At 39.9% G+C, this 19958-nt stretch overlaps 4 protein-coding genes across 9 annotated transcripts in view; 3 read left to right on the top strand and 1 right to left on the bottom strand.

The window, feature by feature from the left end:
• The first annotated feature begins 2430 nt into the window (after positions 1-2430).
• On the top strand, positions 2431-5858 carry LOC147867600 (UV-B-induced protein At3g17800, chloroplastic-like). 3 transcript variants are annotated; one of them, XM_087315381.1, is made up of 3 exons: positions 2431-2587; positions 3931-4208; positions 4511-5858. In XM_087315381.1, exons 1-3 carry the CDS (start codon positions 2498-2500, stop codon positions 5316-5318), a joined length of 1176 nt encoding a protein of 391 aa, XP_087171507.1. In that variant the 5' UTR covers positions 2431-2497; the 3' UTR covers positions 5319-5858. The 3 variants fall into 3 exon arrangements, with proteins under 3 accessions (XP_087171507.1, XP_087171506.1, XP_087171508.1); XM_087315380.1 differs by having other exon boundaries at positions 2436-2587; positions 3922-4208; XM_087315382.1 differs by having other exon boundaries at positions 2456-2587; positions 4010-4208.
• A 4039-nt stretch (positions 5859-9897) lies between these two features.
• On the top strand, positions 9898-12709 carry LOC147867599 (uncharacterized). Its single transcript, XM_087315379.1, has one exon. The coding sequence runs from the start codon at positions 10304-10306 to the stop codon at positions 11768-11770; it is 1467 nt and encodes a 488-aa protein (XP_087171505.1). The 5' UTR covers positions 9898-10303; the 3' UTR covers positions 11771-12709.
• Positions 12710-13174: 465 nt separating this feature from the next.
• LOC147867598 (putative pentatricopeptide repeat-containing protein At3g15130) lies at positions 13175-15324 on the bottom strand. Its single transcript, XM_087315377.1, has 2 exons — positions 14806-15324; positions 13175-14724 (listed from the first exon to the last, which is right to left on the bottom strand). Exons 1-2 carry the CDS (start codon positions 15260-15262, stop codon positions 13745-13747), a joined length of 1437 nt encoding a protein of 478 aa, XP_087171503.1. The 5' UTR covers positions 15263-15324; the 3' UTR covers positions 13175-13744.
• Positions 15325-17470: 2146 nt separating this feature from the next.
• LOC147867597 (protein HAPLESS 2-B-like) overlaps positions 17471-19958 on the top strand; it is a 36484-nt gene continuing 33996 nt past the window's right edge. For all 4 annotated transcript variants that reach the window (XM_087315376.1, XM_087315375.1, XM_087315374.1 and 1 more), the window contains exon 1: positions 17471-17578. In XM_087315376.1, the coding sequence (XP_087171502.1) occupies positions 17556-17578 (23 nt within the window). In that variant the 5' untranslated portion in view covers positions 17471-17555. The remainder of the gene's footprint in view (positions 17579-19958) is intronic.

The following is a 19958-nucleotide window of genomic DNA, read 5'->3' as shown; positions in this document are numbered from 1 at the left end:
ATGACCCAAGTTGCTAGTATTTGACTCGCTCAAGGATGTCTTTGACCACATCAAAACGAGAGTGACACCAAGCACACTTCCAATAGTCACAAATAGAGGTACGATTATTCAAATTTGTGGTCACCCCTACTCTTGTGTATGGTGCAATCATAAAGGCTTCAAGGTTATCTATGACCCAAGCTACTAGGAATTGGCTCACTCAAGGATATATTTGGTCAAATCAATACGAGAATGACACCAAGCACACTTCCAATAGTCACAAATAGAGGTATGGTTATTCAAAGCCATGGTCACTTGTACCCTCGTGTATGGTGCAATTATAAGGGCTCCAAGGTTACTCAAGTAAACATGGACACAAATAGAGTATCCACTAGTCATGGTGTTGTCATGAATTATATGTATATAAGAAAGCTTCTACTCACACAACATGTTACTCCAAAAATAAAACATAAAGTGAACAATTTCTAGTATTCTAGCATAGTTCGTTGGAGTATCTTGTTAATAACAGAAGGTCATGGATTTGAATCCTACAAGACCACGACGCATTGATCTTACAAAGTTGTCTTTGTTTTATATGGTTTTTGGAAATTAAATGACTTAGGTTTTGATGTTTTGTAGTCTCCATAAGTGTATTTTGGCCACTTTCAAAAGGGAAACATTTTCTTCTAGACAATCATTCTACTTTTATTCTTTGTGATTTAAACACAATTTGGAATAAACACTTTTTGTGTTTTGTCATTTTGTTTCAAGCCTCTAGACTGTAGATAATGTTATCGAATTTTGGGATTGATATAGCATGTATCGTTATTAGGCCTTGCTTTCACGCATCTATTGCACATAAACGTCTTGTTCATTAACAAATTGGATAGTAAATAGTCGAATGCGAGGGATATAACGTTAAATAGATGTACACGTGCATTTAGACGACTTAAACATGGTTCAATAACATAAGCAAATTATATTCTATAAACATCACTACTCTAGTATAGCAAATATCTAACTAAGAATTCACCAGTACTTTCAAAGAAATTGTCTCGTATTGCTTTAGCAATTGACGACAAACACCCCTTGTTTGTGGATAGAAGTTCCCTCATTCTATTTTCTTTGGAATTTCATCGAAAACCTTCTCATTCAATTGGATATTCAACAACCTTTAAAAAGGTGGATAATGTTATTTTCCAATCTATTTCTAATAATTTTTTCATCGATCGAATTTTACAACCAAAATAATGCTTCATGCATCATAGATTCAAACACTTACAAGCATATCATAATAAGCTTTTCTTGCCTTTTGTCCTTTTCATAATCTAATGAGTTGACAATGACATATATAGACGAATTGAGTTGAGTATATAAGTGTTATTTATTTTTCTAAACTTGATTCACTTCCTTCATCTTTGTTTATGATCTAACAAGAGTTCATATGCGTTGCATCAAGGAGAACTTCATCAAGCCAACAAAAAGTATAAGTGATGCTTTTAGTAGAAAAATGATATGAAGTTGGGCTTCAAAAGGAAGCAAACTACCCATGTAAAATGTCATTCCATATGATCACAACTTTATGTGTAATCTCTTTGAGAATGTTCCTTGCATGCTCTATCTTGAGAACATCATATAGTATGCTAGGAAATCAAACAAAACACATGACAAATCTGAAACATTGCAATCGGCATTGTTAGTATCCCCTTCGAGACCAAAGAAGATTAATTCAAACTCTTGTACTAAATTTGCCTCCTAGAAGGGACGATTTTGATGGTTTTCAAATGATCTCACACAAACAAATTGAATTAGTGTTTAAATTTCCTCAAGGAGGACCTCCCACTTGGTATCTCAAGAGAACATAATGTGCATGATGTGTTGCAAATAAAAAACACTTAATGGGTGAGCACATCCCAACCAATCAAAGCCATCATCTCCTTACGTACGGTGAGACAAAAAGGTGGATCGAAATACATCTCATGCAATGCAATAATATAAGGAAACTTACCAATACCCCTAAAGTTTCACGACATCAACAATCCAACCCTTGAATTTTCGAGAGTCTCGAAACATCCTTCCTTCTTCGAATTTCTTATGACTCCTCCACACACACTCCCCCCCCCCCTCAGTCTCCCAATGGTCTTTCTATCTCTAGTTTTAGAGAGACTTAACACAAATCCATCTTCTCTGCTTCATTCGGTCTCTCCAGATTTGTTGCATCGAGAGGGGTATGTGCAGGAAATTCGAGAAGTAGAGCATAAGTTGGGAGGATAGATAGCTTCTTTAGATCGTGCCGCAATGATCGGAGGTTCAATATGGTGGTAACTAGGAGGTCCAATATGTCCGAGAATTGTGTTACCAATGAACACGAGATGTGCGAAGGAGACAGACAAGACAGGACCACGACGATAGCCAGTGGTCATGTCAATATGGCGGTCCTCTTCTTGGTTTTGGACATGTTATTTGGGCTGTCCATTTAGATGAAAAGCAAGAGACAGACCCAGAGCCTCACAAAGGGATGGCCATGCTATGCCAGAGTGGAGGAGGAAGAGGAAATTGCTTCCTGAGCAGCCATGCTACCTTATGGATCCACACAAACAATTCCAAGGTCCCCTCATCTCCTCCTCTGTTTCCACTCTTCTTTCTTCTGCATTTTCCTCTCTCTTTTTTTTCTATTATTTTCCTTTTTTTCTCCTCTTCATTTTCAAATGTTTGCTATCAAAACAGAGCTCTCTCAGTGCAGATCTTTGTGCCCTGTCTAAAAAATAAATAAATGAAAAAGATAAATAAAATGATATAGAAGTAAATAATAGAAAAACAGTATATTGAAAAGGTTCTCGAGTGAAATATTATCCGGGGGATTTAGTATTAATTGATTTTACTCAGTAATATGTTAATGGCAAGTTATTCACCCATTATTCGACGGATTTCTTTTTTTGTTATTCTGAAAATAGTAGTTAAACTTTTTTTTTTAATTTCACAAGAAAAGAGGGCAAATTTTCTACATCATTTCGTATTTGGAATGCAGATGGACAAAAAATCTCAGTTGTATAGTAGAGATTAAAGTTTCGTTAGTAGAGAAGTATCTGTTTTAGGTGTAGGCCGGACTCCAAATTGGATTCATATCAAGTAAAACGCCAGACTCCAAACTCAATGCCGATGCCATTTTGAATCTCTCATTCTTGTAGAACCATTCCCATGCTCATGTTTTTCTGCGCAATATATTTGTCTTGTTGGACTGTGGAATGATCCATGTATATACTTGGGAATACTATCATATAAGCACAAGTGGGTATTGACAATTTGTAGGACCACAGCTCACTGGTCATGTCAAGATGCTATGTAATTGGTATCGATATGTGACAAAGGATGACATTGCTGTTTTATTGAGGCTATTCATGAGGAAGAAGTTAATGGTCTTGTTCTTTTTACGCTGAGCACTCCAGATGTAGCTAAACATATGCAAACGCATCAATGGGAATCTGTACTACATGTGCCCCAAAATTATGATCAGCCCTAAACTCTCTTTTGTAACATTACTTCTCTAACATCCAATTCGTTGTTTTTGAAAAGGTATTCTGGAAAAGTCTTTCAATTAGGAAAGTATAACTTTTATATTTTAGTCAATCATACATGTAATGTAGTCTTTATAAATACATATAGATTGTCTTGATTTTTCTTCTCTCTACTGAATTTGTCTCTGATGGTTTTTGCTTGCAAATAAGTGGCAATGCATCACGTTGTGATTTGCACGTAATTCTTGCTATAACTGAATATTGGCCTCCAAAGATTTTTATAATTGTTTCAAATGGATGTAGAATTAGGCCTAAAGGGCCTCTTTCTGATGAGGAAAGAACATTATGTCATAGCTGTCTATATTCTTTTTCCATTGTGAGAAGCATGTTCTCCTTAATTCTGAACTTGGCCGTCAATTGTGGGCAGCATTTTCAGATAGGGTGCTTGGACAGAAATGTTTCCAGTAGAAAAAATAGAAGTAACATGACGACAACACTTCTCGTTGTAAAAGCAGATTCTAAAAGTGAAGCATTTGCACCATTGAGACTAAAATCACCAACAGGGCAGTTCTTGATGAAATTGCAGCAAAGCCATCCTCACCTGTTTTCTGCTGCAGTGGAGCAGCAACTCCAGAACCTTGCAGAAGAGAAAAAAACTGCTGAAATCCAGGCCAGACATTCGATGAATTCAGAGAGTGGCTCAGTTCTGTACAAGTAAGATCTCTAATGGATCTTGATTGTGACTCCTTTGTTTAACATGGCCTCGGCCTTTTGACTTAAAGATCTACTGTTTCAAGAAGGCAAAGTTACTTGTGCTTTTCTTGTATATTCTATTTCAAACTTTTGCTGAAAACAGGATAGAAATATATATTGCATCTCCTTCTAATAGGTTTCTAAATGTTAACTCATCTCTGTATTTACAAACACGAGGTGCTAGTTGAATCATATTGTACTTTTGCACATAATATCATATTTTTTTTACAAATCAGCCTCTGACTGCGAAAATCCTGAATCAGGAGAATTGCAGAGTTGAAGGCTCAAGAAAGATCTTTGGTGGTTGAGGAAATTATATATTTGCTTGTTTCTCACGGGTTTCTGGAAGCCCATATCACTATGTTGCCTTGTTTTTCTTCGCGTAAGGACCAGTTGCAAAGAATCGAGAATATGCCTAGACAAGAGAAAGAACTTACATCTATTCACTCCAATGAAGCTCAAGAGATGGTATGGGAGCATATTTCCTTCATTCTGGGAACTGAGACTCCTTCACAATCTCTGGATGATGGCATTACTGTTCAGATTAGTAAGTTCGATACAGGTTCAGTGTATGCATCTTCGGCAGCTTACGGTTATTTTGTGAGGAGGGTAGATGAGAAGTTTCAGATGGAAAAAGCTATGGAGATTTTGTCTCCACGTTTATCTGAAACAGAGAAACCAAAAGAAGACGTTAGCTTTGCAGAAAGAGTCTCGATCTTGTCAGGAATGATAGGTGGTGTCCATGAGTACCCCAACAAGGATGGAATGAGCTTCATCTGTGATGAGAAGCCGAATCTGTTGCGTAATTATGTGATGTCATTCGAGTTGGACACACTATATAAATGTGCCACTCTCCGTACGATCGAAATGGCGAATGTTATTGAGAAACAAACCGAAGCTCTTTTTGGGCGAGCGGAGTTGCAGAGAGAGCCGATACCAATAGGAGAAAATGAAGTTATGATCCTAACGCTCTCAGGGTTTAAGAGACTAGTACTAGAGGCAGTTGCTTTTGGCAGTTTCCTTTGGGATGCCGAAACCTATGTTGATAGCCACTGTAACATCATTATGTAGATTCAGAAAATGTGAGAACCTCATCTTTCCAGTAACCTCTGCATACTAACACCTGAGAAGACATGAATCAAAGCAAGCAGGTGATTTCTCAGCTTTTTATGTAACAGTGCATCTCCTGAGCCATTTTGGAGAGCGTGCCTTTAATCGTTTTTTTTTTCTGGATATTTACCTTGTAGAGTAGCAATGGTACTGTCATGACTCATGACAAAGTTTCAGAGTAGTTTGAGGGAATATGTATTGCATGGAAAATATAGAAAAAACCAAAAGAAATCCCATTGGTTCTGAATGTCGATCTTGATTCATACTGAAACATGTGACAAGAACCTACGGCTGTTTGTTTTTTCTCTCTGTTTGGTTCTGAATCAATAGGAATTCACAATTAATACTTGTTGTAATATCCTTAAGTTGAGGAAGAGGTGCGCAAGTGCTCTCATTGGAATATCTAAGAGAAAAGAAGGGATGGTCCATCTTTAGAGATTGCTTATGGCAAAGCTTATTGTTGCTATCGACCATATAATGAATGATGTTCACATTGTAAGATATTATTGCAATTGCATTGCAAATGGATGATGTTGCATACTTCTCATTAAATATTCCCTGCACTTTCTCAAATCTCATAACACATCATATATATTTTGACTGCGTGCTAAGTTCAAATATTTTTCAATGTAGATAAAGTTTCTTTGTCTCAATGTAGATAAACTTTTATTGTACGTTTGAACAGAGATTTCATGAAAATATGAAATTCAAGGACTGTTTTCAAGGTTCTTCTTCTCAATGTAGATAAACTTTTGTTGTACATTTGAACAGAGATTCGGTGAAAATATATCAACATTCGAATACCGTTTTCAAGGTTTGGAAATCAAAACTCTGATGAATTTTAAAGGTAAAATATAGTGTACTTTGTTTTGACTATCGTTTATAATATTGTATGCATATATTCAGCACATAAAAAGCTTTATACATTCCCACTTGCTACAATACAAATATCTTTGTGATACTTTTTCACTCCTAATTGCTTGTTTACTTAGGAACTTGCATTATGTACGTGTTGTAGAAGGGATTCATTTAAAAGGGAATGAGGGACTTCCTTTGCTAATTGAAGAGCTTGACTTCTGATTTTTACTCCTTTTGTGATCCCCTTGGAATTTTCAAGGCAAATTTCCCTCTTATAATTGGATCAGCCTTGTAACAAGAAGATAGTAGATATGTTTTTCTGATGATTGATTTCTAATTGCAATGCTATTTACTCAAATAAAACTCTGGTATTTGCACTTATGTTAATATGCTCATCATTTCACTGCTTTTTCAGTGAAGGGATGCTTTTACTTGTACTGTTACTAATTGAATAATTTCTAATGCTAAAAGACGATTTGGTGAAGACTATATTATGAGGGGTAAGTAAATCTACAACAAAGAAGAATTGTTGAAATAGTTCTCACTAAGTTGAGTAGTCAAATATATCGTTGAGAATCAAATCAGTGAGCCATTCATAATGCTTGGGGAAGAATCTTGTGATAGACTTGACTCAATGAGACATAACCCTATGGTATTGCCTTGATTTTATGCACACTCGGCACATTCTCGTTACATTGACATCCTGCCCTTGAGGAAGAGTAATGAAGAGCTCTAATTGGAGAGAACAATATGGACAAATAAATATCGATTCGATAGCCTATGAACAATGTTTTAACCTTGGAGATGCATTTGGAGGTTTATTGCGCATGATGCCCACCATTTCTCATTTTTCATAGGCACTCATATAATCAAGGATTCGCAACCTTCCACACAATATAAGAATCTATTCCTCTTGAGCATTATTGTATTTCTAAAGTGCCTCTCCTTTGAATGAATCCCATGCTCCCAATATTTTGTGAGTTTGAAGGGGTGGGTGGGGGGGGGGGGGGGCACACATCCTCTTAAAAATTTGTGTGGCAATGGGCATTATATCACTTCTATCCCACACCTCCGAAATTGCATATACTCAAGTGTATCTAGTTGTGGGAACACCTTGATCACTTTGGCAAACCATTGGTTTCCATTGATTCTAAATCCTTTGAAGTTATCTTATCATCATCATCTTGATTGAAGGTCATATAACTAAATCAAGTGAATTTCTCTTCAATGGTTATTATACTTGCCTTCTCATTATTATTTTTTCCCGATCCCCAAAATAATACATTTTCAATTTCTTCACATACAAGGCTCCCACATAATCTCTCCTAGAATTCCTCCATGATAATTTTTGTTTCACATGTGCCACTTTATATACAACTTTGTTGCCCATGAAATCCATCACATTAACTTTTATTGGTGGAGGTATGTTGGTAATATTTAGCATTGATAGCTCATTTCCTGCGGATTCATCATATTTGGCAAATGGAAACTTCCTTGACCTATCAATATTGTACTACTTTGTGAACATTTTGTGGCTATATGAGCCACATGTAGGACCACGGTTTAGGACTCTTCTATTTGTCAATGGATTTAATGTCATTACAACTTTACGGTTTGGCATGTGCAACAACATGTCACCTCGATGTGGTTACGTACACACGATTCTATTGCTTCTACCTCATTTCTCCTTGTCCTGGATGAATAAGAGTAGGATTTGCATGCATTATATTGTAATGAAAGATGAGATAAAGAAAATGCATTGGAATCTATATGAAAGGGTTCATAATTGACATGGATTCTAGATCTCAATTTGGTTGAATATTTGATAACCTACTTAGTCTCGAAGTATTAATAAGAGTGAGATCAAGGTTGTGGGGTTACTCGCATTAGCGTGGACTTTGAAGCATGGTTTTAACCTTAATTCAAAAGGACCCATTTTATATCAGGCTCCTCCACTTGAGCATGCAAAGGTGGTCCTTCGATAGGCTTGATAATACAAGGTGTTGATAAGTAAAGGTCTTCCACCCCTTTTCTTGGTTGTGATGGTTGCCAAAATTTAGAGGGGTGAATCCATTTGAACCTCTTACCCCGAATGGTGATTGGGGAATAACATAAGAGAAAGAATAGGGATGTTTTAACATCAATACATTCTAGATTGGTTCATGCTACAAAATATATTGGACCCCGATCACTTTAGGGAAAAATGGTTTTAGAAAAGATTTGTTATGCCAAAAATATTATTAATATTTAACAACAAAAATTGTACAATGGATGGCCATGATTTTCTCAATTGTCAGTTTACTAATTTGCATCATGCACCCTTTGCATGGGTCCCTTTCCATAACTCATGTCCAATTAACAGGTGCTATGATTATCAGACAATTCATGGAACTGTTTCCCAACCCTCCAATGTGCATATGTGGTATTTTAAAGTCCCCCCAAGGTCAATAGACACTAGACTTTGCTTGTGTCATTAAGAATACAAAGATCTCGCTCTCAAATAGATCACAATGGTGAGATGGTTTCACATTAGTCTTTGTGTCAAAAATCAAGATTTATATCCACGACAATATTTACGTGTGTGAACTAGAAGTGTTTACTTTGAGCTATGAGTTTATAAAATTTAGAAGTGTGACTTCCAAACTTCCAACGTCAAACGTGCCTAGTGAGAATATGTTGATCTCCTCACTACTCCTTTTTATGAGGTTTGGCATTTGAATAATAATTACTCATTTGGAAGCTTCTCGGGGATGGAACAAGGGTGAGATTTTGATGTAGAAATGAAATTGCCAAAACCGAGTAGCAACAAGAGGATGTTGGCAAAGAGAGTATGGTGGTAATTGGAGATGGAGATGGTCACTGTAGAATTTGTATGATGGTAATTGGAGATTGCACGTGGTAATTGTTGAAAACCATGTTTTTTTATTTACCTTCACGTGAAGTTGTGAACAATGAAAGTTTGGGTGTTTGCTACTCATAATTTTTGAAAACTATGTAATATAATGTACCTTCATGTGAAGTTGGGAATAATGAAAAGACAAGTATTCCAAAAAAGAGAAGTAGAAGTAATGTATTATAGTTTACCTAGCATATGTAGAGAGGCCAATGGAGTCATTGATATCGAGACAATATACATTCTATAACTTGTTTGATTGTTCAAAAAAGGAAAATGAACAAACACTAAATCGCGGTAAAAAATCCCATATACCTCATCACAATTGCATTGTTGGTGCTTGGGGAGTCGCAATGCGAGCTTATGATGTCCCCTAATGATATGACTCTTATTGTACGTTTGTGTGTGTGTGTGGGGGGGGGGGGGGGGGGGGCTTGTTATTCTTTAGCACTAAATTGTGGCAAAAAATCCCATATACCTCATCCCGATTGCATTGTTGGTGCTTGGGGAGTCTCAACGCACGCTTATGATGTTTCCTAAAGATGGTCTGGGGTGGTGTTGTAGCACTAGGTTTGGAAGGTGGCAAGTTAAGGTTGATGGTCCTACCTTCGTAAAAAATCAGTGTGGGAGTGCCCCATCTTTCAATGTGGTTTATTTACGCCTCTGGAATTCCTTAAGACAAAAATGCAAAACTTGTTTGTGCTCAAATTTTCATGGCACACATGACGCAAAAGTCCTAAATCCTCTCCACTTCACAAATGGTGTTTACATCGAGCTGCATAGTGTACTAGTAAATGCACATGTGTAACAATGTTCCTTGCTATTAAATGTCACATTCTCCCATCGACTTGTCACTATCGAGAGAGCTGGCGTGAAGAGGTGTGCATATTTGGTCCGGTGGTTTGTATGTCGGGAGTGTAGGCTAATATGCACAAGCGGAGTAAGTCATGTGTCAATCCATGCATATCATTACATTTCTTTTATGTAAAGGGAGGACAAACATGTATATGGTGTGTCTCTTAACAAGGACAGACAAAGTGTGTGTGGACACACAACACACAACACCTCCATACACCCACACAATTCTTCTTACATTGGCATTTGTGAAGAAGTGGATGATGCAGGAAGAGGAGGAGGAGGAAGGGCAGCAATTGTTTGTTATTGTTGTAATTTAGGGTGGGGTGGAAATTTGTAAATGGGCGGGGGTGGCGCCGGCGCTCTCGGGAAGCTCGGGCTAGCGCTAAGTGTTCTCTTCGGCCTCTTCCTAGCCGTGCTCTTGCTCGAGGTCCTCTTCCTCCTCTTCCGTGGGAAATCGAAGCACCTCCGACAACAACTACAATGCGAATTACGCGGCCACCGCCACCAATCACATGGACCACCACCACCACCATTATTAAGGCGGCAAAGGCAACGGCGGCAACGCCAATGGCGGTGGAGGAAGCAAAGACGGCAACAACAACGCGAACAACAGGGGCGAATCAACACCGCCAACAATCCTCCCGGCCGAGCCGAGAGTGTCCACATGGACACCAACAATCCTCTCGGCCGAGCCGGGAGTGTCCACCACGCCTCCGCCTCCGCCTCCTCCCGCCATCACTTCTCTCGTGAAGCCGCCCTTGTCGGCTCTTTCGGCGGCTACCCTTCCTCCTCCTCCTCCTCCTCTAATGCCAATCCTCTTTTTTCTTCTTCTTCTTCTTCTTCAGCTTATCCTTCCACCCACTCCATCTCCTCCATGTCTAGCCTCTTTCTCGCTGACCCCTTGGAATTCTCGCCTCTCCATGGAGCTCTCTCCTCCATAGCAGAAGAGGCCGGCGAGGAAGCGGATCTTCCGCATAACCCCAGCTGTATCCCTACTGAGGTTAACCCTAATAATCCTTGCGCTGCGTCTGCGTGCCCTAATATTTGTAGAGGATTTGCCAACCCTAATGTCTATACGGCGCGTTCATCTAAGCCTGACATGTTATACCTGCCCGGCTCTCATAACCCTAGCGCGTCCAACGGTTTGCTAAACGCCGATCAATCGCCTGCTGACCCTGATTCTCGCATCAACGCTAACACACGCAGAGAATCTGCCAACCCTACGGCATGCACGGATGATTTGGAGATGTCTGGAAACCCTAATGTCTTGTCACAAGCAGTTGGAAGCCCCGTGTTTGGCGGAGGGACCTGCGGGAGCCCGCCTGACGGTGGCGGTGGCGGTGGCGGGGGCCGGTCGCCGTCAGCTGCCGTCACCGTCGCCGTCACGCCCTTCACAACGCCACCCTCTTCCCCGCCGCCGCCGTCATCGATGACGTCATCCCCGGTGACGGCGGCCTCGCACTTCTCGGCCATCTCGGTGTCTCCGGGGTCTTCGGTCCCTGGCTCTCCGATGCCGCCCAGGCTCTCCATATGCTCAAATGGCTCGGTCTCAATCTCAGTCTCAGTCTCGGGCTCGACGGCCACGTCCAGGTTCTCCCCATCTGAGTCACCTGTCGCAGATCACCACGGCCCCCTCGGAGCACTATTCCGAAGGACGTATAATGTCACCGCCTCTCCGTCGCGGCCCCTTCACTCGCCCTTTCGTCCCATGCACTACCCGGCCTACTCGGTCGTGGTCGATTTCCGGCGAGCTCTCCCTTTCAGCCCGCCCAATTCCGCCACATGGAACAACAATGTCTCGTGACACACTACTCATGGTGCAATTTTCTTTCGTTTCACTATTCCGAAGGTTTCACGATTCCGAAGGTCGTATAAAGTCATTGCCTCTCCGTCACGGACCCTTCACCTGCCCTTTCATCCCGTGCACTACCCAGCCTACTCGGTTGTGGTCGATTTCCGGTGAGCTCTCCCCTTCAGCCAGCCCAATTCCGCCGCATGGAACAACAATGTCTCGTGACACACTACTCAGGGTGCAATTTTCTTTCGTTTCAAACCCCCCAATCCCCCCCAAATGGCTAACAAGAAAGGCTTACTATATCTTCACATGTATCATGTCTTTCCGTGGGGCCTCGAGAGTTTGTTATTCACAACACAATGCATGTTGCCTATGAGGTTCGTCCTTCAGAACCGCAACAAGGGGTCTCGGGATCAATGTCAAATGAGAAGGTGGAAGAGGTACCTACCACCTTCTTGAGGTCTATAGGTTCTTTGTGAGGTCTTTGCATTTGAAAATCTAAGAAGTAAGAGCTACCACCTTCTCTTTGATTAGTTGTTTATGTAGACCACAACAAAAGAGAAACTAAAGAGCTACTATGTGTAGGTTCGATCGGTGGTTTATGTTGCTATGTCATTGAGAAATGTAGAGTACTTTATTGACAAACAATAAGAACGTGTGAAAAATAAGCGCTCAGAAATGTCTTTAGGCACTTGAAATCTCCGACTTTGTAGTGTGAAAGGAGCCTAAATAACCTACTAGGCCATACATACTACTCTTTGTACGAATGCAGTTTCGGCCTTTGCTGATGTATGAACTATGTACATATTTTCATTAATACAACATTTGTAATCCATGCAGAGTAATAGAGTATGAGTACGATATGAACTGTGGTCCACACAAATAAAATGTACAGGTAACTTTAAATGCAGACATAACTTTAAATGCAATTTCTTCGTAGTGCTCCTTCATTTGTTAGCATTACCTTTTAAAGGGGAATTGTGATCGTTTTCCCTCTTTTATTGTGAGGTATCTGTCAATATCAATGTCAATGTTGTACAGCTATTTTTAGGGAGGAAATTTATTTTGGCACTATGGATGTGGATTTTAAAACATAAGTTCCAAGATAATGACGTTGCTCCAATGGGAGAAGTTGCAGATGTTTGTAGTCATAGAGGAATGCTATGGAATAAAATTGTATCCCAAAAGCCTCATTGAGGATTTATACATTCACATTGAGCCTCTAGATGTTCCACATTTACAAAATTTGAAATTGGCCTAAACATGTTCAGCTTATGGGTGAAAGTATACAAATGGAAACCCTATTACATTTTATTTTTTACTGTTGTAAGAAGCTAACCTAAAATATTGTTCACTGATATAACTTTACCGAAATTTTTTGTGCACTATGCTATTTATAACAGAAGAAAAAACGTGAAGCAACATAAAATCTAGGAGTGATTATTGTGAGAAGATCATAATGTACCAAGAAATTGGTAACCATATTTGTATCACCGATCTCTTGATACTAATGAATTTTTGGCCAGTACTTCACTACCTTAGTACATAAACAATAATTTTGTTCTTGGATATATGTACATGATATTCGCACAGCATTGATGGTATGATCATGGTTGCTTGATGCTCCCAGATGCTGTTATTTTCATTCATAACCATGTTCAAGAGAGTAGTGCACTGTTGAGGACAACTTGAGGAAGATGTACTTGCAGGGTAAGCCTTCCAAGCTAGTTGCATCCACAAAGCAGAAAGAATCATCATAACAAACACAAGGGATGAGGTATAATACTTTATTTGGAAACTAGTTGACAAGTCACCATTGTGAAATGGTTATTTCTCATCCTGAATGTTGTGTGGATAACCACCAATGTGATGCCCAGTGATTCACTTTGTTATTCTTGGCATGTTAGAGGATCCAAAGAGATTACATACTGTTGTCAATTATGCTCTACAGATATCGGGTACCTTATTAGTTCACATGTCTTTCTATGACCTAAAAGCTTCATCAAAGCAATTATTTGCCATGTCTATGTTCTTGAAAGTTCGGCAACCAGTGAGTAACGATCTCCACCCAATCACATCAGGTGTGGCCGACAATGTTCGAAGTAGATCAGACGCCTCATTCAAGCAACCCGCACGACCAAGAAGATCAATCATACAGTTGTAGTGTTCAATAGTCGGTATAAGCTTATGATCATTTATCATGGCTTTGAACTGATGCCGAGCTTCTTCTAGCATGCCAGCATGGCTATATGCAGCAAGGACATTCATAAATATGCCCGCATCAGGCTTAAATCCCTCTTTCACCATACTTTCCAAGCATTCTGAAGCTTCTTTGCATCTACCTTGTGATGCATAACCTGCAATTATTGCACCCCATGATGCCACATCTTTTGTTGGCATTCCATTGAGCACTATCTGGGCCACCTCCATATTCCCACATTTACAATGCATGTCGATAAGGGTGTTGACAACCACGATATCCACTTTGCATTCAGATCTTAAAACCTGTTCATAGAAGAGCTGACCTTGCTTCGCAGCGCCTATGATGGCACATACTTTCAACATGCTCGTTAATAAGAACTCACCTGGTTGAATCTTGTCCTTTTGCATTCTCTCAAACAATCCAAGTGCAATAAAACCATAGCCATGTTGTGCATATCCAGTTATAAGAGCACCCCATGACACCTCATTCCGAGTCGGCATCATTTCAAACACCTTGCGAGCCGCCACTAGACAATGGCATTTTGAATACATATCAATAAGGGTGCTACCTATCAGAACATCTCTTTCATGCCCTTGTCTAATGACTTGGTCATGTATTTCCATACCTTCACCTACGGCTTCTCCAGAAGAGCACACTTTCAAGATGCATAGAAACATGTCTTTAGAGCATCTGAACCCCTCATCTTGCATCGCTGTGAAACAATCCAACGCATCCTCACCATATCCATGTCTGGCAAACCCTGCAATCAAAGCACTCCATGATACTACGGAATGATGTGGCAAACTATGAAACCACGCAGTAGCCTCATCGAAGTCCTTACACTTTGCATACATGTCCACGAGTGTGTTACCGACAACCACATCCGTATCAAATCCATACTCCATAACTTGATGATGAATGAGCCTCCCATATTGCAAAGCTCCCATGGAGCTACAAGCTTTCAGCACACACAGAAACATGACTCTATCTGGGTGTAGGTCGGAGGCCTGCATTCCCTGGTGAAGATGAAGGGCGATAACTGAGTCATTAAGCTCGACGTGAGCAGAGATGAGGGCCGTCCATGTGTAAATGGATGGTTTGGGGACATAACAGAACACCTTGCAAGAATCTTGCAGGTTTCCAGAAGAGCCGAGAACTCTGATGATGTGGTCGGCGAGAGGGGCCACGGATTCACAGCTGTTCTGGGTGATGAGGCAGTAGATTCGTCGTCCTGCTTGTGGATCCTTCCGTCTGCAGCAATCCTGCAGGGCACGACAGATGTCCGCCATTGCCGACATTTCTCTGGGCAACCAACCCCATCCTAGGAAATCTGAGCCTACGGATGGACGGTCGGACGGACGGCCCTCCGGCCCATTGCCCATCCATGCCTACGCCTATACATATGTACATATAGATATTCGGTACCCGACCGAAGATGCGTGCCATGACATCTCATTTTATCATCTTGATGTTTCCCGTGAAAGTGCTACAATCCGAGAATGTCAGCCACTCAGTAAATGAGACACGAGGGCCCCGGGCCACTAGCCCTACCCTACCAACCTACCCATTCACCCACCACTGTATGGCTCACACCTTCTGTGTCCTCGCTTTCTAGTTATCGTCCATGACGATATTTTGGGACATAAAGTCTAGTGACCCATCTAGGACACACAAGCTTGTTCGATCCTCAAACGATGGTGCCATCCGGTCAACAACTTGGGATAAGGCATTTAACAACTGCACCATTTATGTACTTAGGTTCTAATGAGATATATGATTTCATGGTTCCTATTTGTTGTGTTTTCTCCTTATATGGTGAGCAAGTCATTTTCTCCAACTCATTCTTTCATATTATTGACATAGAATTTGATGATATGTCGTTTGGAACTCTCCATTGCATCAAGGAGAAACTTGAGATATCATAACTTTTTAGTACCTGAAGATATATCCATAAACTCTTGTTGAGTAATAATACCTCATGACCGCAAAAGTATTTTTTATTGAGTGTAGGAAAGTCTTTTGAACTTAGTTCATCAAACGGACTTCTTCATTATCTTCCAGACTTGGCCTTTTATCAAACTCGGATGATGTCAATTTGAAGTAGAGTTAGTTTGGGTAGACAATGTTCTTGTCGAATTCGAGTTGATGCATATATCCTCCGAGTGACTCTATCAGGTAGTGTCAGGAAAGTCTTTTCGTCGTAGCTCCTAAATTGGACTTGTCCCATTATCTTCCGATCTTGGCATTTGATCAAACCCAAGTGATGTCAAACTGAAGTACAACTTGTTTGGGTACTCAATGTTCTTGTTGAATTTGAGTTGATGCATATACAAATTATTGTTTACTTACTGCTACCATTGTAAGAAGAAAAAAGAGACAACCGAGAGTTAAAGTCCACCACATCGTACCGAGGCACACTCCTAGAAATGGGTGGTTAGATGCATAAAGATATTGGCACTGGTCAAGAGTATACGTACATATAAATACACTACAAAAAGGGTTAGAAATATGTCCCCATTGTTGGACTAAAGCTTAGACTCTACCCAATTGTATCTTTAGCGTGAACACTCATTGAGAGTTACGACATAGTTACCCAAAGTATAAATATGAGGAACTAAGTCTTGTAACAAATGATTTTCGACGAGATTTAAATAATACATGCTTTCTCTCTGTGTAATTGTCTCTCGCCCATTCTCTGTGTGTTTTGGTTGTGTTTGAGCAGTACACCACCATTCTCTTCACTTGATACATGCTTGTTTGTTCCTACTAACAAGTTCCACATACATATTTTGCATTAAGTCAACCAACTTCACATACTAGTTGACCAATGCACCATACAGTGCCATCACCCATAGTTGCTACAATGAATGATTGTATATGTATGTATGAATAACAATTGGCAATGGTAAGAGTATCAAACTAAAATGGATTACAACTGAAGCGTTAAATTTTTTTTGAAACTTAAACCGAACCGAACCACAAAACCATAATCAAAACCACTTAAACCAAAACCGTTCAAATCAAGCTGATACAAAAAATCCAAACTAAAACCAAATGGTTGTAGAGAATTTCAATACAAATGCGGTTTTGTAGTTTAGTTTTGGTTTTAAGGTTAATCCAATACTTAAAATCTAAAAATTCAAAAATTTAAAGATTTTTCTTTAAATGTCAGAATTAGGCTTAAAAATGAGAAGGTTGTTCAAAAAGTATTTAAGAAAATAATCAAGAAGTGGAAACTCAAACTCCAAACTGTCAAACTATTTAAACCAAACCGAGAAGAACCGTCGACCCCCCGAACTCAACGGAAACCGAACCATTTTTTAAAACTTGAACTTGAGCCGAACCGTTTTAAAATATTAAGCCGCAATATCGCGGTTCGGTTCGGTTCAAACTGAATTATTCCCGATTGCAGTGTACGAAATTCGAATGAATAAATAAAGCAACAAATAGACCCTCTCTTCTTCTTTTTTAAAACCAGAGCACTGACGACGCATGACAAGCTTTCTTGATCGACTCCTTTCTTTCTCAGTAGCGGTCGCGCGCGCACACACGCACAGAGTCGGACTCAGGATCAGATTCAGAGACCCTGCTATGGTGTCTGCACCTATCTTTCGGTACGTACCTCTTGTTGAACTGCTTTGCCCTTCGTTCATTTTGAGGCAGCCTGTTAATAAGTGGGTGGTCACCCTTGCGCCTATTGGCTGGTAGTAGGGAACACGGAGGAGAGCTTGAAGAAGGTGTGATAATGAATGTATATGAATAGTAACTAATAGAAGCGTTGATTATATTAATGAGTATGGGACTATTAAATTGTCAGATACAAGATATAAACAGTTATTTTGGGACGTGACCAGTTATTTTGGGATTCATGTCAATTACTGTTCACATTCTCCCTATTTTTGGCAAGAATTATAAGCTATGGCTATTCGTATTTGAAGTTACATTAATGAGTCCAATAGCTTTGCAACAAAATTCAAAATTGGGTTTTGGTACTGCTTTTGTGAGAAAACCAGCGAGCTGTTGATTTGTAGGAGTATAGTTGATGACGAGGATTGGTTGATCTTCTTTGGTTCCTTAGGTGCGTTGAACGGATTTGGGTTTGGGTGGAGAACTTTGATAGATTTGTAGTGAGGAGCTTGGTGGTGTGTGAGTTGGAATGGGTTTGGAGGAAAGTTGTGGGGGGATGGGTATTTCAGAAGTAATCATTGGAGTAGGTTCTTGAAGGGATTGTAGAGGAGGTAAATGTGGTGTGGGTTGTTTGTTATTAGTATTAGCCATGTGACTTATTATGTCTAATGTATCATCTAAAGGTTCATATTCATGAAGGGTTAGGTTTTCTAAGTTATCATTAGGTGGTCCATGAGAAGTGGCTCAGGGTGGTGGTGACAAGATAGAAGTTTCATCAAAGATGCAACTTCTACTAAATTGGAACTTACATGTGATTGGATTGTAAAGACGACATCCTTTCTTGCCGGAATGGTCACCATAGCCGATAAAAATTTGTGTGATTGCTTGATCTAGTTTATTTCTGGTCGTATTGGGTACATATGAGTATGATGTATTGCCAACGATCTTTAGGTGCGAGAGATCGGGTTTCATACCTACCTGACCATTTTTCGATTGGTGTTTGGGAGCTCAGTGTTGTCGTAGGCAATCTATATGTAAATAGCAGGCTGTTGTCACGACTTCTTCCTAAAAGGAGTTTGGGAGGTTTGCAATTTTTAGCATTGATCGAGCAGCATCCATGAGTGTTCTATTCTTTCTCTTGGCTTTTCTGTTTTGTTGAGGATGATGTGGTATGGTTGTCTGATGAAGGATTCCTTGTGTTTGTAATATATTATTAAGTTCTTTTGAAGTGAATTCGCCTCCATTTTAACTTTGTAGTATTTTGAATTTTGATTTAATTGGTTTTCAACAAGATTTTTGTACGCTAAGAAATGGGATAGGGTGCCAGATTTCTTTTTGAGGAAAGTGATGATGGTGTAGTGTGTGGAATCATCGATAAATGTGAGAAAGTAAAGAGCTCTGGTGAGGGAGGGAGTCAACATTGGTCCACGTAGATCAGTGTGGATAAGTTGGAGGGGATTTGTTGTGTATTGGGTTGAACGATGATATGGATTGCAGCTCATTTTTCCGAAGAGGAAGCCTTCAGAAAAAGGTAGTTGGGTGAAAGGACCTATTATTTCATTGGCAAAATTGTGTGTTTGGATTTTATGAAGGGCTTCAAGATGTCGTTGACCTAACCTAAGCTGCCATTTGAGGGTGTTTTGAATTCCATTGTCATGGATTTGATCAGAGGCATTTGATATTTTGATGGATGTGATGGGAAGTGGGTATAGGTCTTCTGTTTTGAAACAAGGAATTATATATGATGTGCCATTTGAGAGTTGAGATTGGAAGAGACAAGAATTACCTTTGAAGGTGAGTTTGTAGCCGCATTTTGTTGCTTGACTTACTGACAAGAGGTTCTTTGTGAGTTTTGGTACAAAGTAAACTCTATTAATGTGAAAATGAATGTTTTTTGGGTAGAGTAAAGGTGAGGGTACCATATCCTTGGGCTTGTCTGGTGCGGTTATCTCTAAGGTGGACATCTAAGGGCGTGGTAAGCTCTTTGTATTGTGTTAGGTGCATTTTGTTGAATGTCATATGATGGGTGGTGCTGATATCTAGGTCCATGAAAGGTCGAAACCCTAAATACATTTCTTCACCTGATGAGGTGGATTTTGTTGAGGTGTGCCATCTTAGCTCATGGTTGTTGGGCTACTTCATGTTGTTTTGTTTGACATTCTCTTTCCAGTGTCATTGTCTGTTGCAATAATTGAATGTCATTGCTTTGGTGCTTTGATGATTGGATGTGTTTCTTTGCGTAGTTTTACAATCTTTCTCCTAGTGACCTGGTCTGTTGCAGTAATTACAAAGAGATGTTCTTTGATTTTGGTGGTTGTAATTGTTTTGATGATTGTGCCTGATAGATTTGTTGAATCTACGTGGTGG

The sequence above is a fragment of the Azolla caroliniana genome, unplaced genomic scaffold, assembly GCF_043228905.1.
Source record: "Azolla caroliniana isolate FFs.n. ecotype wild unplaced genomic scaffold, voAzoCaro1.0.p SCAF_2, whole genome shotgun sequence".
Classification (NCBI taxonomy): Eukaryota; Viridiplantae; Streptophyta; class Polypodiopsida; order Salviniales; family Salviniaceae; genus Azolla; species Azolla caroliniana.
The sequence above is the reverse complement of the archived record's forward strand: the minus strand, read 5'-3'. Positions and strand labels throughout refer to the sequence as shown.

Bases quoted from the DNA above. Each gene is read 5' to 3' on its own strand.
- LOC147867600 (XM_087315380.1), top strand. From the start codon at position 2,498: ATGGCCATGCTATGCCAGAGTGGAGGAGGAAGAGGAAATTGCTTCCTG. The intron at 2,588-3,921 runs GTCCCCTCATCT...AATTGTGGGCAG, and splicing joins TCCACACAAACAATTCCAAG to CATTTTCAGATAGGGTGCTT. The intron at 4,209-4,510 runs GTAAGATCTCTA...ATCCTGAATCAG, and splicing joins AGTGGCTCAGTTCTGTACAA to GAGAATTGCAGAGTTGAAGG.
- LOC147867598 (XM_087315377.1), bottom strand. From the start codon at position 15,262: ATGTCGGCAATGGCGGACATCTGTCGTGCCCTGCAGGATTGCTGCAGA. The intron at 14,725-14,805 runs GTAAGGACTTCG...CTTTGATTGCAG, and splicing joins CGTGGACATGTATGCAAAGT to GGTTTGCCAGACATGGATAT.
- LOC147867599 (XM_087315379.1), top strand. From the start codon at position 10,304: ATGGGCGGGGGTGGCGCCGGCGCTCTCGGGAAGCTCGGGCTAGCGCTA.